Source organism: Bombina bombina, chromosome 2 (genome assembly GCF_027579735.1).
Source record: "Bombina bombina isolate aBomBom1 chromosome 2, aBomBom1.pri, whole genome shotgun sequence".
In the NCBI taxonomy this organism is placed as follows: Eukaryota; Metazoa; Chordata; class Amphibia; order Anura; family Bombinatoridae; genus Bombina; species Bombina bombina.
Genome location: NC_069500.1, coordinates 1,315,153,325 through 1,315,171,695, shown reverse-complemented (window position 1 = coordinate 1,315,171,695; position 18,371 = coordinate 1,315,153,325). Strand labels below are relative to the sequence as shown.

The 18,371-nt window shown below is 41.0% G+C and overlaps 1 protein-coding gene across 1 annotated transcript in view; it reads right to left on the bottom strand.

The window, feature by feature from the left end:
• Positions 1-809: 809 nt before the first annotated feature.
• LOC128650311 (TBC1 domain family member 14) overlaps positions 810-18,371 on the bottom strand; it is a 135,576-nt gene continuing 118,014 nt past the window's right edge. The window contains exons 10-12 of the mRNA XM_053704160.1: positions 16,857-16,966; positions 15,068-15,326; positions 810-1,514 (exon numbers count right to left, since the gene is read on the bottom strand). Coding sequence (XP_053560135.1) covers positions 1,449-1,514; positions 15,068-15,326; positions 16,857-16,966 — 435 coding nt within the window. The 3' untranslated portion in view covers positions 810-1,448. The remainder of the gene's footprint in view (positions 1,515-15,067; positions 15,327-16,856; positions 16,967-18,371) is intronic.

Genomic DNA, 18,371 nt, shown 5'->3' with positions numbered 1-18,371 from the left:
AACAGAATTCTAAAAGTTTTCCAAAACAAACATCTATTCTTAAAACAACTGAAGTTGAAAAGATTTAGTCTTTCTTTATAGCTGTTCTATGATTTTTTTTCTATACTGCAAAAGTAGTTAGACACAAATACATCTAGTGTTCCTGTAAGTGCGTGTGCTAATGAGGAATGCAAGACTATCTAGGAATTTGTTCCCACAATGCTGTTAGCACAGTCTTATTTTATCCAGATTCATAGAAAAGATAGGGGAATTTGCATAACAAGATGTATTTATGCGTTTCATAAACCATTAGAATAGAATTACCCCTATTTCATTGCAATTAATTTATCAGTGAAGACAGGCGATTTAGTTTTCATACCACATATAGAACTTTAATATTTACATAAGTTTATGCGAACTGCGCTTTACAGGTGTCTGCACTAGGAGGCCAGATTTTGAAAATAGTTGTTTGGTCGCTTTTGCACTGACCTTTGACAAATAATAAAAATGTATTGCAATGTATTTCTATAACTATTATGTGCTATATAGCCCCGAAAATAGGTTGCAACTATCTGGCATGTTGATGAGAAACATTTCAAACAGCCTTTAAGAGACAAAAAAAAGTTGCAATTTTTTTTTCTTTCATTTTTTTTGGCCTGGTTTAGATTTACTGGGGCTTTTAGGAGTCTTTATATGACTTTATACTTTCTGTGAACCGTCTACTATGCCAAATGCTAAAAACAAAAAGATACAATGCCACAACACAGACAGATAATGGAATACACTAAGAAAACTCAAGTAGCTAAGGTAAAAATAATGAAAAAGGCGCATAAATGAAAATCTTTATGGCTTTATCTTCTCAGCTGATGCGTTTCTCTCTAGTTTTGCGGTTACGTATATTTCAGTTAATTCACGCCATCATTAGATATTCCAGATATCTTTGGTAAATGTCAATAAAATATTACAAAATAATTTTCTAAACTAAAAATAGTAGAAATTCTCGCCACAGCTATGGATGCATTCAGTACAAATAAAGACAGCAGTTACCGTATGGCCTTTGTATTAACCATATGTCTGCCAGAGGAGGGCTCCCAATGCATTCCTTTACAATGTTTTCCGCTCTCTCTGGTTGCCGAAGGGTTAATAGTGACAGATTTACTAAATTAATGAATATTTTTGTGGTTTTGGTTGTTTCTAACATGAAATTAAATGCAATTATAAATATACAGTAAATCTCTTTACAGCAAAAAAAATTAAGGCTTGACCTCTCATATTAATGCCCATATGTACTAGCCAGCGCTGCCCCGGACGATTACTTCACCTGGGAAACACTTAATAGTATGTATAGGCTAAAATCTTTTAAGGCCAATTCCAGTGTTTTCATACATTCCTAACTTAGACCCCAATACCCTATTTCACCACACTGAAAATGGTACAGTCTTGCAGTTCTTCTGAGCAGGGACTCAGATTCAGCGTTTAAGTGCGGGACTTCTAGTTTCCATCTCTCGGTTATCCTTCTGCAGTGCAGACAGAATCTAGAATAGATACATGAAAAAAAGAATTAACATGTACGTATGATTTCTGTTATTAACAGTCTAATAAAGTTTAGTTTAAATGATATAAAACAGAATTTATGTTTACCTGATAAATTACTTTCTCCAACGGTGTGTCCAGTCCACGGCGTCATCCTTACTTGTGGGATATTCTCTTCCCCAACAGGAAATGGCAAAGAGCCCAGCAAAGCTGGTCACATGATCCCTCCTAGGCTCCGCCTTCCCCAGTCATTCGACCGACGTAAAGGAGGAATATTTGCATAGGAGAAACCATATGATACCGTGGTGACTGTAGTTAAAGAAAATAAATCATCAGACCTGATTAAAAAACCAGGGCGGGCCGTGGACCGGACACACCGTTGGAGAAAGTAATTTATCAGGTAAACATAAATTCTGTTTTCTCCAACATAGGTGTGTCCGGTCCACGGCGTCATCCTTACTTGTGGGAACCAATACCAAAGCTTTAGGACACGGATGAAGGGAGGGAGCAAATCAGGTCACCTAGATGGAAGGCACCACGGCTTGCAAAACCTTTCTCCCAAAAATAGCCTCAGAAGAAGCAAAAGTATCAAACTTGTAAAATTTAGTAAAAGTGTGCAGTGAAGACCAAGTCGCTGCCTTACATATCTGATCAACAGAAGCCTCGTTCTTGAAGGCCCATGTGGAAGCCACAGCCCTAGTGGAATGAGCTGTGATTCTTTCAGGAGGCTGCCGTCCGGCAGTCTCATAAGCCAATCTGATGATGCTTTTAATCCAAAAAGAGAGAGAGGTAGAAGTTGCTTTTTGACCTCTCCTTTTACCAGAATAAACAACAAACAAGGAAGATGTTTGTCTAAAATCCTTTGTAGCATCTAAATAGAATTTTAGAGCACGAACAACATCCAAATTGTGCAACAAACGTTCCTTCTTTGAAACTGGATTCGGACACAAAGAAGGCACGACTATCTCCTGGTTAATGTTTTTGTTAGAAACAACTTTCGGAAGAAAACCAGGTTTAGTACGTAAAACCACCTTATCTGCATGGAACACCAGATAAGGAGGAGAACACTGCAGAGCAGATAATTCTGAAACTCTTCTAGCAGAAGAAATTGCAACCAAAAACAAAACTTTCCAAGATAATAACTTAATATCAACGGAATGTAAGGGTTCAAACGGAACCCCCTGAAGAACTGAAAGAACTAAATTGAGACTCCAAGGAGGAGTCAAAGGTTTGTAAACAGGCTTGATTCTAACCAGAGCCTGAACAAAGGCTTGAACATCTGGCACAGCTGCCAGCTTTTTGTGAAGTAACACAGACAAGGCAGAAATCTGTCCCTTCAAGGAACTTGCAGATAATCCTTTCTCCAAACCTTCTTGAAGAAAGGATAGAATATTAGGAATTTTTACCTTGTCCCAAGGGAATCCTTTAGATTCACACCAACAGATATATTTTTTCCATATTTTGTGGTAAATTTTTCTAGTTACAGGCTTTCTGGCCTGAACAAGAGTATCAATGACAGAATCTGAGAACCCTCGCTTTGATAAGATCAAGCGTTCAATCTCCAAGCAGTCAGTTGGAGTGAGACCAGATTCGGATGTTCGAACGGACCTTGAACAAGAAGGTCTCGTCTCAAAGGTAGCTTCCATGGTGGAGCCGATGACATATTCACCAGGTCTGCATACCAAGTCCTGCGTGGCCACGCAGGAGCTATCAAGATCACCGATGCCCTCTCCTGATTGATCCTGGCTACCAGCCTGGGGATGAGAGGAAACGGTGGGAATACATAAGCTAGTTTGAAGGTCCAAGGTGCTACTAGTGCATCTACTAGAGTCGCCTTGGGATCCCTGGATCTGGACCCGTAGCAAGGAACCTTGAAGTTCTGACGAGAGGCCATCAGATCCATGTCTGGAATGCCCCACAATTGAGTAATTTGGGCAAAGATTTCCGGATGGAGTTCCCACTCCCCCGGATGAAATGTCTGACGACTCAGAAAATCCGCTTCCCAATTTTCCACTCCTGGGATGTGGATTGCAGACAAGTGGCAGGAGTGAGTCTCCGCCCATTGAATGATTTTGGTCACTTCTTCCATCGCCAGGGAACTCCTTGTTCCCCCCTGATGGTTGATGTACGCAACAGTCGTCATGTTGTCTGATTGAAACCGTATGAACTTGGCCTTTGCTAGCTGAGGCCAAGCCTTGAGAGCATTGAATATCGCTCTCAGTTCCAGAATATTTATCGGGAGAAGAGATTCTTCCCGAGACCAAAGACCCTGAGCTTTCAGGGGTCCCCAGACCGCGCCCCAGCCCACCAGACTGGCGTCGGTCGTGACAATGACCCACTCTGGTCTGCGGAAGCTCATCCCCTGTGACAGGTTGTCCAGGGACAGCCACCAACGGAGTGAATCTCTGGTCCTCTGATCTACTTGTATCGTCGGAGACAAGTCTGTATAGTCCCCATTCCACTGACTGAGCATGCACAGTTGTAATGGTCTTAGATGAATTCGCGCAAAAGGAACTATGTCCATTGCCGCTACCATCAAACCTATTACTTCCATGCACTGCGCTATGGAAGGAAGAGGAACAGAATGAAGTATTTGACAAGAGTTTAGAAGTTTTGATTTTCTGGCCTCTGTCAAAAAAATCCTCATTTCTAAGGAGTCTATTATTGTTCCCAAGAAGGGAACCCTTGTTGACGGAGATAGACAACTTTTCTCTACGTTCACTTTCCACCCGTGAGATCTGAGAAAGGCCAGGACAATGTCCGTGTGAGCCTTTGCTTGAGGAAGGGACGACGCTTGAATCAGAATGTCGTCCAAGTAAGGTACTACTGCAATGCCCCTTGGTCTTAGCACCGCTAGAAGGGACCCTAGTACCTTTGTGAAAATCCTTGGAGCAGTGGCTAATCCGAACGGAAGTGCCACAAACTGGTAATGCTTGTCCAGGAATGCGAACCTTAGGAACCGATGATGTTCCTTGTGGATAGGAATATGTAGATACGCATCCTTTAAATCCACCGTGGTCATGAATTGACCTTCCTGGATGGAAGGAAGAATTGTTCGAATGGTTTCCATTTTGAACGATGGAACCTTGATTAACTTGTTTAGGATCTTGAGATCTAAGATTGGTCTGAATGTTCCCTCTTTTTTGGGAACTACGAACAGATTGGAGTAGAACCCCATCCCTTGTTCTCCTAATGGAACAGGATGAATCACTCCCATTTTTAACAGGTCTTCTACACAATGTAAGAATGCCTGTTTTTTTATGTGGTCTGAAGACAATTGAGACTTGTGGAACCTCCCCCTTGGGGGAAGCCCCTTGAATTCCAGAAGATAACCTTGGGAGACTATTTCTAGTGCCCAAGGATCCAGAACATCTCTTGCCCAAGCCTGAGCGAAGAGAGAGAGTCTGCCCCCCACCAGATCCGGTCCCGGATCGGGGGCCAACATCTCATGCTGTCTTGGTAGCAGTGGCAGGTTTCTTGGCCTGCTTTCCTTTGTTCCAGCCTTGCATTGGTCTCCAGGCTGGCTTGGCTTGAGAAATATTACCCTCTTGCTTAGAGGACGTAGCACTTGGGGCTGGTCCGTTTCTGCGAAAGGGACGAAAATTAGGTTTATTTTTGGCCTTGAAAGACCTATCCTGAGGAAGGGCGTGGCCCTTGCCCCCAGTGATATCAGAGATAATCTCTTTCAAGTCAGGGCCAAACAGCGTTTTCCCCTTGAAAGGAATGTTAAGCATTTTGTTCTTGGAAGACGCATCCGCTGACCAAGATTTTAACCAAAGCGCTCTGCGCGCCACAATAGCAAAACCAGAATTTTTCGCCGCTAACCTAGCCAATTGCAAAGTGGCGTCTAGGGTGAAAGAATTAGCCAATTTGAGAGCATGAATTCTGTCCATAATCTCCTCATAAGAAGAAGAATTATTATTGAGCGCCTTTTCTAGCTCATCGAACCAGAAACACGCTGCTGTAGTGACAGGAACAATGCATGAAATTGGTTGTAGAAGGTAACCTTGCTGAACAAACATCTTTTTAAGCAAACCTAATTTTTTATCCATAGGATCTTTGAAAGCACAACTATCTTCTATGGGTATAGTGGTGCGTTTGTTTAGAGTAGAAACCGCCCCCTCGACCTTGGGGACTGTCTGCCATAAGTCCTTTCTGGGGTCGACCATAGGAAACAATTTTTTAAATATGGGGGGAGGGACGAAAAGGTATACCGGGCCTTTCCCATTCTTTATTTACAATGTCCGCCACCCGCTTGGGTATAGGAAAAGCTTCGGGGGGCCCCGGGACCTCTAGGAACTTGTCCATTTTACATAGTTTCTCTGGAATTACCAAATTCTCACAATCATCCAGAGTGGATAACACCTCCTTAAGCAGAGCGCGGAGATGTTCCAATTTAAATTTAAATGTAATCACATCAGGTTCAGCTTGTTGAGAAATTTTCCCTGAATCTGAAATTTCTCCCTCAGACAAAACCTCCCTGGCCCCCTCAGACTGGTGTAGGGGCCCTTCAGAACCAATATCATCAGCGTCCTCATGCTCTTCAGTATTTTCTAAAACAGAGCAGTCGCGCTTTCGCTGATAAGTGGGCATTTTGGCTAAAATGTTTTTGATAGAATTATCCATTACAGCCATTAATTGTTGCATAGTAAGGAGTATTGGCGCGCTAGATGTACTAGGGGCCTCCTGTGTGGGCAAGACTGGTGTAGACGAAGGAGGGGATGATGCAGTACCATGCTTACTCCCCTCACTTGAGGAATCATCTTGGGCATCATTTTCTCTAAATTTTGTGTCACATAAATCACATCTATTTAAATGAGAAGGAACCTTGGCTTCCCCACATTCAGAACACAGTCTATCTGGTAGTTCAGACATGTTAAACAGGCAAAAACTTGATAAAGTACAAAAAATGTTTTAAAATAAACCGTTACTGTCACTTTAAATTTTAAACTGAACACACTTTATTACTGCAATTGCGAAAAAGTATGAAGGAATTGTTCAAAATTCACCAAAATTTCACCACAGTGTCTTAAAGCCTTAAAAGTATTGCACACCAAATTTGGAAGCTTTAACCCTTAAAATAACGGAACCGGAGCCGTTTTTGTATTTAACCCCTTTACAGTCCCTGGTATCTGCTTTGCTGAGACCCAACCAAGCCCAAAGGGGAATACGATACCAAATGACGCCTTCAGAAAGTCTTTTCTATGTATCAGAGCTCCTCACACATGCATCTGCATGTCATGCTTCTCAAAAACAAGTGCGCAATAGAGGCGCGAAAATGAGACTCTGCCTATGATTAGGGAAAGCCCCTAGAGAATAAGGTGTCCAATACAGTGCCTGCCGGTTATTTTACATAATTCCCAAGATTAAAATAATTCCTCAAGGCTATGGAGTATAAAATATGTTTATATATAAATCGATTTAGCCCAGAAAATGTCTACAGTCTTAAAAAGCCCTTGTGAAGCCCTTTTTTTCTTTCTGTAATAAAAATGGCTTACCGGATCCCATAGGGAAAATGACAGCTTCCAGCATTACATCGTCTTGTTAGAATGTGTCATACCTCAAGCAGCAAAAGTCTGCTCACTGTTCCCCCAACTGAAGTTAATTCCTCTCAACAGTCCTGTGTGGAAACAGCCATCGATTTTAGTAACGGTTGCTAAAATCATTTTCCTCTTACAAACAGAAATCTTCATCTCTTTTCTGTTTCAGAGTAAATAGTACATACCAGCACTATTTTAAAATAACAAACTCTTGATTGAATAATAAAAACTACAGTTAAACACTAAAAAACTCTAAGCCATCTCCGTGGAGATGTTGCCTGTACAACGGCAAAGAGAATGACTGGGGAAGGCGGAGCCTAGGAGGGATCATGTGACCAGCTTTGCTGGGCTCTTTGCCATTTCCTGTTGGGGAAGAGAATATCCCACAAGTAAGGATGACGCCGTGGACCGGACACACCTATGTTGGAGAAATATACTGTGCTACCCTGACAAACATTCAACTGTGAATGACATGTAATGAAGCTGAACACATTCACCTTGGGAAAGGACCTTTGCTTTGTAGGACCCTGTATTATCCTTAAGCTATTTATCTCTACCTCTTTGAGTGTATATCAGTGGTCTCTATGATTGAGGAAGGACTGCAATTTTTGCGTTATTTCAATTATAGGTTTCTTTCATTACTTTTTAGATAATTTGCACTTGATTTGCACTACAGTATTTAGGTATAAGGGTTACTTTATACTATGGGCAAAACAATATACCATAAGATTATATGATGCTGTAATTTACCTCAATGAATGTAACTCAGAAATAATATTTTTACCATTAGAATCCATATCTTAAAGGGACAATGAACACTACATACTTATCATGCTTTTCCATCTAATCATGGTTGCTGCCATTATGAAAGCTACATATGTACAAACCGGTCAGCACTGGAATGTAGTGGAAAACAGATTTCAACATGGCGGCACCCATAACTAGAGGGAGGTGGGGAATACCCTCAATACTATGCTTATAAATGTATTTAGTGTTTAATGTCCCTTTAAGTATACATTTATTGAAGGCCAGTAAAGGGGCCTATCAGCTCATGACAGCTTCATAGATGTAACACTCTATATCTAGCTATGGAAAAACAACTAAGTTAAACGTCCAGTCAATGGTAAACATCAGAATAAGCCTATTTTATTACTTCTCTGGAACTAGTAGACTAGTGACCATGTTTATCCTTTAATTTACATGTTACAAATGTCATGTAATGTTCATAGAGAAAAGGAAATGTATGCTTACCTGATAAATGTGTTTCTTTTTCAATACGATGAGTCCACGGATTTCATCCTTACTTGTGGGATATCGCCTCCTGGTCAGCAGGAGGAGGCAAAGAGCTCCACAGCAGAGCTGTATAAATAGCTCCTCCCTTCCCTTCCAACCCAGTCATTCGACCTAAGTTAGGAAGAGAAAGGAGCAGAGGTGTCTGAAGTTTAACAAAAATTTAAAAACCTGTCTCAGAGAACAGGGCGGGCCGTGAACTCATCATATCGAAAAAGAAACAAATTTATCAGGTAAGCATACATTTCCTTTTCTTTTTCAAGATACGATGAGTCCACGGATTTCATCCTTACTTGTGGGATACAATACCAAAGCTATAGTACACGGAAGAAACGGGAGGGACAAGACAGGGAACCTAAATGGAAGGCACCACTTCTTGAAGAACTGTACTCCCAAAAACAGCCTCATTTGAGGCAAAGGAAACAAACTTGTAAATCCGGAAAAAATGGGAAGATACGACCAAGTCGCAGCCTCGCAAATCTGTTCAACAGAAGAATCATTGTGGAATGTCCAAGAGGAAGCCACAGCCCTAGTGGAAAGGGCCGTAATGCTGTCAGGTGACTGCCGTCCAGTAGTCCCAAATGCAAAATGGACGATACCCTTCAGCCACAAAGAAAGAGGTAGCCGTAGCTATCTGACCCCTACGTTTCAAAACCAAGAAGGTTAGCAATGAAAGTCCTCAGTAGCAAAGAAGTAGAACTCGAAAGCACGGGCCACATCTAAATGACGTAACACACGGTCCCTCTGAGAAAGAGGATTAGGACACAAAGATGGAACCCTAATTCCTGATAAAAGTGCTGAACTGCAACAACCATAGGGAGAAACCCAGGTTTAGCACACAACACCATCTTATCCGCATAAAAAACAAGATAAGGAGAATTACATTGCAAAGCTTAAAGTTCTGATCTCTTTGAGCAGAAAAAATAGCAACCAAGATAATAACTTAATAGTTATGGAATGAAGAGGTTCAAACGGAACCCTGTGAAGAGATCTAAGAACTAAAATCAAACTCCAAGGGGGAGTAAGAGATCTAAATGCAGGCCTCATTCTAGTCATAGCCTGACAAAAAGTTTGTACATCTGGAACATCTGCCCAAACGTCAGAGTAACAACATAGACAAAGCAGAAATCTGCCCCTTAAGGGAACTAATGGAAAACCCCTTCTCCAATTCTTCTCGGAGAAAGGATAAAATTCTGGGAATCCGTACCCTACTCCACGAGTAACCCTTGGATTGCCACCATAAATATATGAAAAACTCTCCAGTAACAGGCATCCATGCCAGAATTAAAGCAACTATGACCGAATCAAAGAACCTCGCTTGTATAGAGCAACCGTCCAAGCCCCAAGCAATCGGCTCCATAAAAACCAGAGTACGGTGAAGGGGGGGGAACGAAAAAAAATTTCTCCTCAACAGAAGAGACCAAGGTTACAGAAATGACATGGTCAGCAGTGTAGCACACCAAATACTGTGAAACCACGCAGGAGCGAAGAGAAGCACCGATGCCTTCTCCTATTGAATCAGAACAAACCCCCGGCAAACAATCGCAACGGGGAAAAAAAGAGAACCTAGGCTGAAAGCCGAAAACTAAGCATAGTGATAAGATGCCCTGATATCCAACTCCAGCCGACCCCATTTGAGAATCAGGAAGAAGATACTCCCAGATGGAGATCCCACTCTCCTGGATGAAAAGACTGTCTACTCAGAAATCCGCTTCCCAAGTGTCCACCCCTGGAAGATGGATCGCTGACAGATAGCAAGAATGAAACTGGGCCGAAGACCACGGAGCCCAGAGCAGAACAGACTGGAATTCGCTCTCAGTTGTAGGAAATCAATCCTGGGACAGGTGATCCAGCAACAACCACCATAGAAAAAGTCCCTTGTCTCCTGCTTCAGAGATAAATGAGGAGAGAAGAGTGCATATTCTCCATTCCATTGCCTGAGGACGCTCAACCGCATAGGTCCGAGGTGGAACAAACCAATATAAAATCCATTGTCACAAGGCGCTGCTCATTTCATCAACCCCCGAAGGATGAATGGACTTCCCCTGGGAATTGAAACTGCAACCCTCGGGTATTCACACTGCTCAGCCACAGTGCCTTCGCATGCTGAGCTATCAGTCCAACCAATGTCCAGTCCGCCACCATCAGCCCGAATACCACTATGTACTGAGCCATTGACCTTTATTTCCTGACCTCAGTCAGAAAAATCCGAATGGATGTGGAATCAGTCATGATTCCCATTAAGCTTGAGACAAAGGAACACCTTTCCAAAGTCACCTTTCACCCGTGAGCTCACGGGAACAATTGAAATGGTCATCCAGCACCTGGATTCGAACCAACAACCTTTGTGCCGCAAAGCCACAAAGCTAATCACTAGGCTACATTAGCTCCTAGGTTCCTACCATGTCCGAGGAAGTCTTGCTTGTTGAAAAAATTAAGCCTGGACTAGGAAATTAGCGAGAGAGGGCGCCATAGCAATGCCCCGAAAAAACTCGGAACTGGCAAGAACGAAAGGAAAGACCTCAAAAGGGGAAAGTTTGACCATAAAGGCACACCCGAGAACCCAAGACGAGTCTCGTGAACGGCACAGGAAGGTACTAGACCCGTAACCACCATAGACCTTCTAGAATCAAAGGGAAAATTTTTAAAAATCAATAGTTTCCACCTTAGACAGTACCCTTCTCAAAAAAAAAAATGGACTGAAGATACCCTCCTTCGGGAACCACAACCCGATCGGTAACCCCAGATCCTGTACCAATAATAGAGCTGGAGCAATCACTCCCAGGTCTGAGAGATCTACTACACATCGTAAGGACATCTCTCCCTGTGTCTGATTAGAAAGCAGAAGCTGCCTCTGAGAGGAAAACATTTGTGCTTGAAACTAAAATAGAGCGAAAACAGAAAGCCGGTCCTCTACAAGATCCAATTCCGGACCGGAGCATGTTTCCCATGCTGTCTTTGATTCAACAGCAGGCTATGCGTTCACCAAAATCTTAGTCCTAGAACACATGGCCATAAAAAAATAAGGCTCCAACCACAAGGTACCAAGAGCTGGAACAGAGCCACCTACACTCCCAGTTTGATAACTGGAAGGGAATTAAGTAAATAAAAGAATTAGCCAATATGCCACCACACCAGTGACTGTAGCAAAGTACACAGATGGTTGACACTGTAAACCCAGGTGTGTGTCCCAGAACTAAATTTAGCCCATTAGGACTATCCCCTAAGGGAATAAAAGTTCACTACTCCTTCCCCCCTTAGGAATGTCGTTCAGCCTCTTAGCTGATATGGCTATGGGAAACAGTCTTTAAAATATAGAGAACCAATTCCATCTGAAACTGAAATTCTCAGCAACATGGAGAAACCGCTAGAATAGCAATTCTTCCAGCAGTGTGAAGAACACGCAGGACACTGCATGCTGGCCATAAAATTTCGATTGGAATACTATAAATTTGTGGCCATTTGTTAACAGACTCCCAAACAGCAATCGCCGAAGAGGAAATAGGTTCAAAAAGAAAAAAACAAATTTGAACATTAGGAAACTATACTGTTCCTTTAATTCTGAAAATTAACTCTATGCTTGAGTGCGTTTGTTTCATCCTCAGTCATAAGGGATGAACTAACAAAGAAAACAGCTGAAATTCATTTAATATAATGCACAAAGAACAAGACGGTACTGTCTCTTTAATTCTTGAAGAAACTCGTTCTTGTGAGAGTTTGTACCATCCTACATCACAAAGGATGAGAAAACAAACAAAACAGCCGCAATACTTTTAATAAAATTTATTTCCGTAACAACATAAATACTGCTGCAACAAGACATCGCTATGTAAATAAAAAGCAAAGTCTGTGCAAGGAACCGCAGAGCCCTGCCTGAGGTTCATAAAGTAGTTGGGGCACTACATGTAGAATATTGTGTCATGGATGTACTAAAATCAACACATAATAAAATGGTACTGACTCCTTTTAATCTCAAAAGGAACATTATTGTATGGTGCCATTGCTCCGTCCTAAGATATCAAGGAGAAAGGGACAAATAAACAGCTGAAATTCATCAAGAGAATTCACACATACAAAAACGTTACTATATCTTTAAAACAGAAAAAGAACCCCAGTTTTGAGTATGCTGTAATCCACTCCAAATTACAAAGGATGGACTAGTAATTAACAGTTGAAAAGTCTGTAATAGATTTACTGTGTCTTTAAATCCCAGAGTAACACTTAAATCTTTGCACAACGGATGAATCAGAAGTTCTGTATAAAATTGTAAACTGCAATGATTTATTTGAATGCAGCCAACAATGAATAAAAGAAATGCAACTAAAAAATGTAATAGTTGAGAGTCTTCTATGTACCCAGTGTGGAACGCAAACAATTGCGACAACAGCAGAACCATAACAACCTTTGTGCTGCTTTAAAATGGTCATCCAGCACCTGGTAGCTTCCGATAACCGGAAGTGATATGAGAAGTGCGCCATACAGAGCGCACACGTCTAAATAGAGTCCTCCGTGCCTTGTTATTGTATAACCCTGCAAGGAGGAACTCTATAGCACCTTAGGAAAGTAATAGTCCACCGCTCCTTACTAAATTACAAGTTGGAATAAGAAGGAAGGAGAGACCTTGGCGCCCTGCACTTTGGCGCCCGTTATAAACTCCACCCCTCGTGGGCGTGTCGTAAGCTATCTCCCGGTCGCCATTGTTATATGTGAAGGCACCGGGAGCAACATGTACAAATGAAAACTGAGCAGCCCGCTGCCCCTAAGAACAGCCTAGTCGCCATAACACACATCGCATAAAGACTATGAAAAACCCCGCCCCTCGTGGGCGTAAATAACCATCTCCCGGTCGCCATTACAGTAAACACAAAAAACGCTGTGAGGGGAACCCACACAGACCGTTCCTCACTATGCCCAATGCAAAGGGTAGCCATGGACGTAAAAAAAAAAAAGTCAATTGCCAAGATATGACTGTCACATAGTGAGCCCATAGTCACACATGCCCCATAACTAAAATAGCCATGTGAGGAGTCCCCTACTGAATGAGACGCAGTCAGTCTGATAAAGCTGTCAGGGAAAAAAGCGCTCTACTGGCAGAGCCCCTGAGTCCCTTGGTACATAAGTGCAGTTTAAAAACCTCCCATGAGGTAAATAAGTCCCTGAGGAACTATCTCTGTTATAGAAAGAAAGGCTGCACTTACCTCATATGCTGTCCGACAGCAGGACAGCCTCAACAGGGTTCAGAGGTCCATTGGGTCCCTCCTGTAGTCCTGCAAAACGATGAAGCCCGAGTTAAAATCAGCTTAGGCCATCACAGAAAGGGCAGCATCACAGTATGGGAGGCGCAGTGAGAATTATGTCCCACAAGTTCCCATTGCCTTAAAGCCACCAAATGCTTCTCTTTTTACTGAAGAGACTTATCTGGTCTAGGCTACACCCTAGCACAAAGTAGCACTCAGTGGCACCACTTTAAAAAATAATAAACACTTGATTGAAGAATCTTTACTAACACCTCACTTTGCCATCTCCTATCTAACTAACACAGGCAAAGAGAATGACTGGGTTGGGAGGGAAGGGAGGAGCTATTTATACAGCTCTGCTGTGGAGCTATTTGCCTCCTCCTGCTGACCAGGAGGCGATATCCCACAAGTAAGGATGAAATCCGTGGACTCATCGTATCTTGAAAAAGAAATATTATTTACAATTGTCATACTTCTCCCTTAATGCCATAAGGCTTCCATTAGTCTTTGCTGCTGTCTCCGACTCATTTTTTTCTACCTTTTCTCCTATCAGTTTTCTTTGCTTAAGCTTCATCATCTCTTTGTAGTCTGGTCTCTGAGTCTTGTCGCTGCTTCTGCCTCACCACTAAATGCTGTTTCTTACCTCCTACATCTACAGTCAGCGCTAAGCTGCAGGAAGGCTGTGTTCTTTGACAGACACTCACAACATGTAGCTGACTATACCAGTTTAATGTAATTTGAAAGTAAAAATAGATAAACTATTCCCTAGGCTCACTTTAAACCTGCTTTCTCATACACACATAAATTATTAATACAGTTATTGGATAATATATACCATGAATATTTAGTAGCTAAAGAAATGTATAAAGAAATACAATAGCAAGTTTGATTTTTTAAGATATTATTTAAGAGGAAAAAAAACAATAACCCAACGCAGATTTTTTTTTTACTAGCATGCAATAAAATCCAGATCTAGATTACCTTCCTTTATTGAGTTGGAAATCATTCAATATTGATTATTAAATAGCTTATTTTGTTGTTATAAATGTGATAAAGTTTTGGTTTATACCAGGTTCTACTACCTCATTAAGAAGCATTTTAAATTAAAGACAAAATTGAACATAATTATGCAGGTTCCTCTGACTATTAGTTACATTTAAGATTTCTACCGTTAATATGTTTCTCAATAAAATAAATGACATACAACCCAGGTCCAATGGCATATAAACAAATCCCCCCTCTATGGATCTGATTTTCTTGGGCTCTCTGGTCTGGCAAGTTATATAAGAAGCCTCGTCAGATACTATTGGGTCACTAAAAGAATTTTAGAAAGGCAAAATTTAGCTTGAAATTGGTTTATCTTGATACGCAGAGCTCTAAATATGAAGCAGACACACACACAAATTAAAATATAATGCTCAGAAAATGTCATTTCTTTCCATGCTGGCAAGTTTTTATACAGGTGTATAATCAAGTTCTAAGTCTCACCTGAGCCCACTTCTTGTTCCGACTCTGCATCTGAATTACAGCAATGGAAGTAAACAAATCCTCAGCAGTTAAATCCTCTGGAAGTTTAGTTAGAAACTGCGCAATATGAATGAAGTCCATTCTAGTTAAAATGTCTTCAAAAAGTTTGAGAATTCCTAAGGCAGTCCTAAAAAGAAATTCTTCTCCATCGCGGCAAAACACATCCCACACCCGACATGCTAAATCCAGTGGCAATGATTTACTGTATAAAGTAAAAATCCTGTAAGACAACAGCAGATGATTACTGTGTTACAATAAACTCAATGCAACAAAACATTCAACATCAACTCTTACAAAATGTTCTATAATTTGTAGTTTACGCATTACAGGAACACGGTCACTTAAAGGGACATTAAACCCAAAAAAATTATTTCATGATTCAGAAAGAGAATGCAATTTTTAACAACATTCTAATTTACTTATTTTATCTAATTTGCTTCATTCTTTGCATATCCTTTGTTGAAAAAAATAGCAATACACAACGGCCAGCCAATCACACGAGGCATCTATGTGAAGCCACCAATCAGCAGCTACTGAGCCTATCTAGATATGCTTTTCAGCAAATTATATCAAGAGAATGAAGCAATTTAGACAACAGAAGTAAATTAGAAAGTTAAAATGTGAAAATGAAACTTGCATGATTCAGATAGAGCATGCAAGTTTAAGACACTTAAGTTCACTTCTATTTTCCAATGTGTTTCTTTCTCTGGGTATCCCTTGTTGAAAAAAGATTATGCACATATCCTACAGTAGTGGGAGCTATCTGCTGATTGGTGCCTGCACGCATTTGTCTCTTGTGATTGGCTGACTAGTTGTATTCAGCTAGCTGCCAGTAGTGCAATGCTGTTCCTCCAGCAAAGGAAAACAAGATAATGAAGCAAATTTGATAATAGAAATAAATTGGAAAATGATTAAAATGGTATATTCTATCCAAATCATGAAAGAACATTTTGGGGTTTCTTGCCCCTTTAAATAAAGCATTACATATTAGTCAAACGTTGCAATATACTTTATCTACACATTTTGCAGCTAAAGCTCCTTAAACTGAGGAAAACCTTGGTGTGTTTTTCTAGCAAAGCTTCCACACTCCCTAACTAGCTGCCTATGGCCAAGGAGTCATTGGCCAACATGACCCACTGATTCAATGGGAACAACTGAGCTGAGATATTGAAGTTTTATTTGCTAGAATCATAAAAGCACAGAGTCAGAGTTAGCAGCTAACATCAGACACCCTGCCTGCTTCTGACCAGTGATACTGCTGTGTTTGCCAATTTCCCTGTGCATGGCGTTACCACGTAGTAACGTAGAAAGCTTCTACACACACCGCAGGTGAAAATGTAACTTCACACACACACTGCTCTGTGAAATATGATCCTGGCTGAGATTGTTTCACAGAGCAGTGTGACAAAAGTTATTTCTATGGTAAATAGATTTTTCTCCATTGTGTACACGGAAGACCAGCAGTTAAACAGGCTCTTTTTTTTTTTGTTTGTTAGAATAAAACTGTATCTATAGCACAGTGGCTGACAGGGACACCACTCACCTTTAAACACTGGTTTATTGAGCAAAGAAATATTAATTACAAAAAAAAATACAGACATTTTAAGTATTAGGTCCAAAGCATTAATGGAACTAGAAAAGTGTATAAATACCACAGTGAATGCACCGATAATTGACACAAAATAAGGCAGGTTTCTGTTTGTCTAAAAATGTTTACAGTGCAAATCTATCAGATTTCTATGGAATTTACCAGTCTATAAGGTAGATGTCCGGCGTTAAGTTGTTTTTCTTGAAGTGTGCAAATAACTTTGGCAGATTTTCGTCAAAGAATACTTCAAATGCTGCAAAGTAGGTCAGCATCTACAGGAAACAGACATCAGATGAACGTTAAATGGACTGTAAAGTCAAAACGAAATTTAAATATTTCAGATACACTAAGCAGTTACAAATGTACTTCTATAATCAAATTTTCTTGGTTCTCTAGGTTTCCTTTGTTGGAAAATAAACTTGGATAGGCTGAGCAGAGTGCACGTCTGTACCACTCTATGGTAGCAGTGTTTGCAACAATCTATAACGTTGCTACAGATTCTAAAGACATTTGTATTTCTTTTTTGTTTTAATGTCTTTTTAAAGGGATATGAAACCCAAAACTTTTCTTCTGTGATTTAGACAGAGCATATCATTAAAAAACAACAACTTTTTTTAAAATTTGCTTTGTTCAAGATATTCTGTGTTGAAGAGATAGGTCGGCATCTGGAGCACTACATAGCAGGAAATATAGCTGCCAATGGATAACATTGTTGCAAAAGTGCTGCCATATAATGCTCCAGAAATGGGCCGGCCGCTATGCATATGTCCCTGCATCTCAGCAAAAGATACCAAGAGAACGAAGAAAAAATTATAATATAAGATTAGAAAGTTGTTTAAAATTGCATGCTCTATCTGAATCATTAAAGATTTTATTGGGGCTTCGTATCCCTTTAAGCTTAAATACCATAAGCTGCTGTTTGCTCAATAATAGCTTATAATTTAGTTACAGTGTGCCAAGGCATATGCTATTAACCCTTTAATGGCAGCTGACGTACCCTTTACTTTAAAGGGGTTAAATAGCATGACTCTTGCCGCCAGCAGTGAAACCACGCTATAGCCCAATGCACCCAGGAGTGTGGCATGTTACACTCTCTCATACTGGTCACTGGAAGTTCAACATGGCACCTCATGGCAAAGAACTCTCTGAGGATCTAAAAAAAATAATTGTTGCTCTACATAAAGATGGCCTAGGCTATAAGTAGATTGCCAAGACCCTGAAACTGAGCTGTAGCACAGTGGGCAAGACCATACAGCGGTTTCACAGGACAGGTTCCACTCAGAACAGGCCTTGCCATGGTCGACCAATGAAGTTGAGTGCACATGCTAAGCGTCCTGTCCAGAGGTTGTCTTTGGGAAATAGAAGTATAAGTGCTGCCAGCATTGCAGCAGAGGTTGAAGGGGTGGGGGGTCAGCCTGTCAGTGCTCAGACCACATGCCGCACACTGCATCAAATTGGTCTGCATGGCTGTCAGTCCAGAAGGAAGCATCTTCTAAAGATGATGCACAAGAAAGCCCGCAAACCGTTTGCTGAAGACAAGCAGACTAAGTACATGGATTACTGGAACCATGTCCTGTGGTCTGATGAGACAAAGATAAACTTATTTGGTTCAGATGGTGTCAAGCGTGTGTGGCGGCAAGCAGGTGAGGAGGACAAAGACAAGTGTGTCTTGCCTAC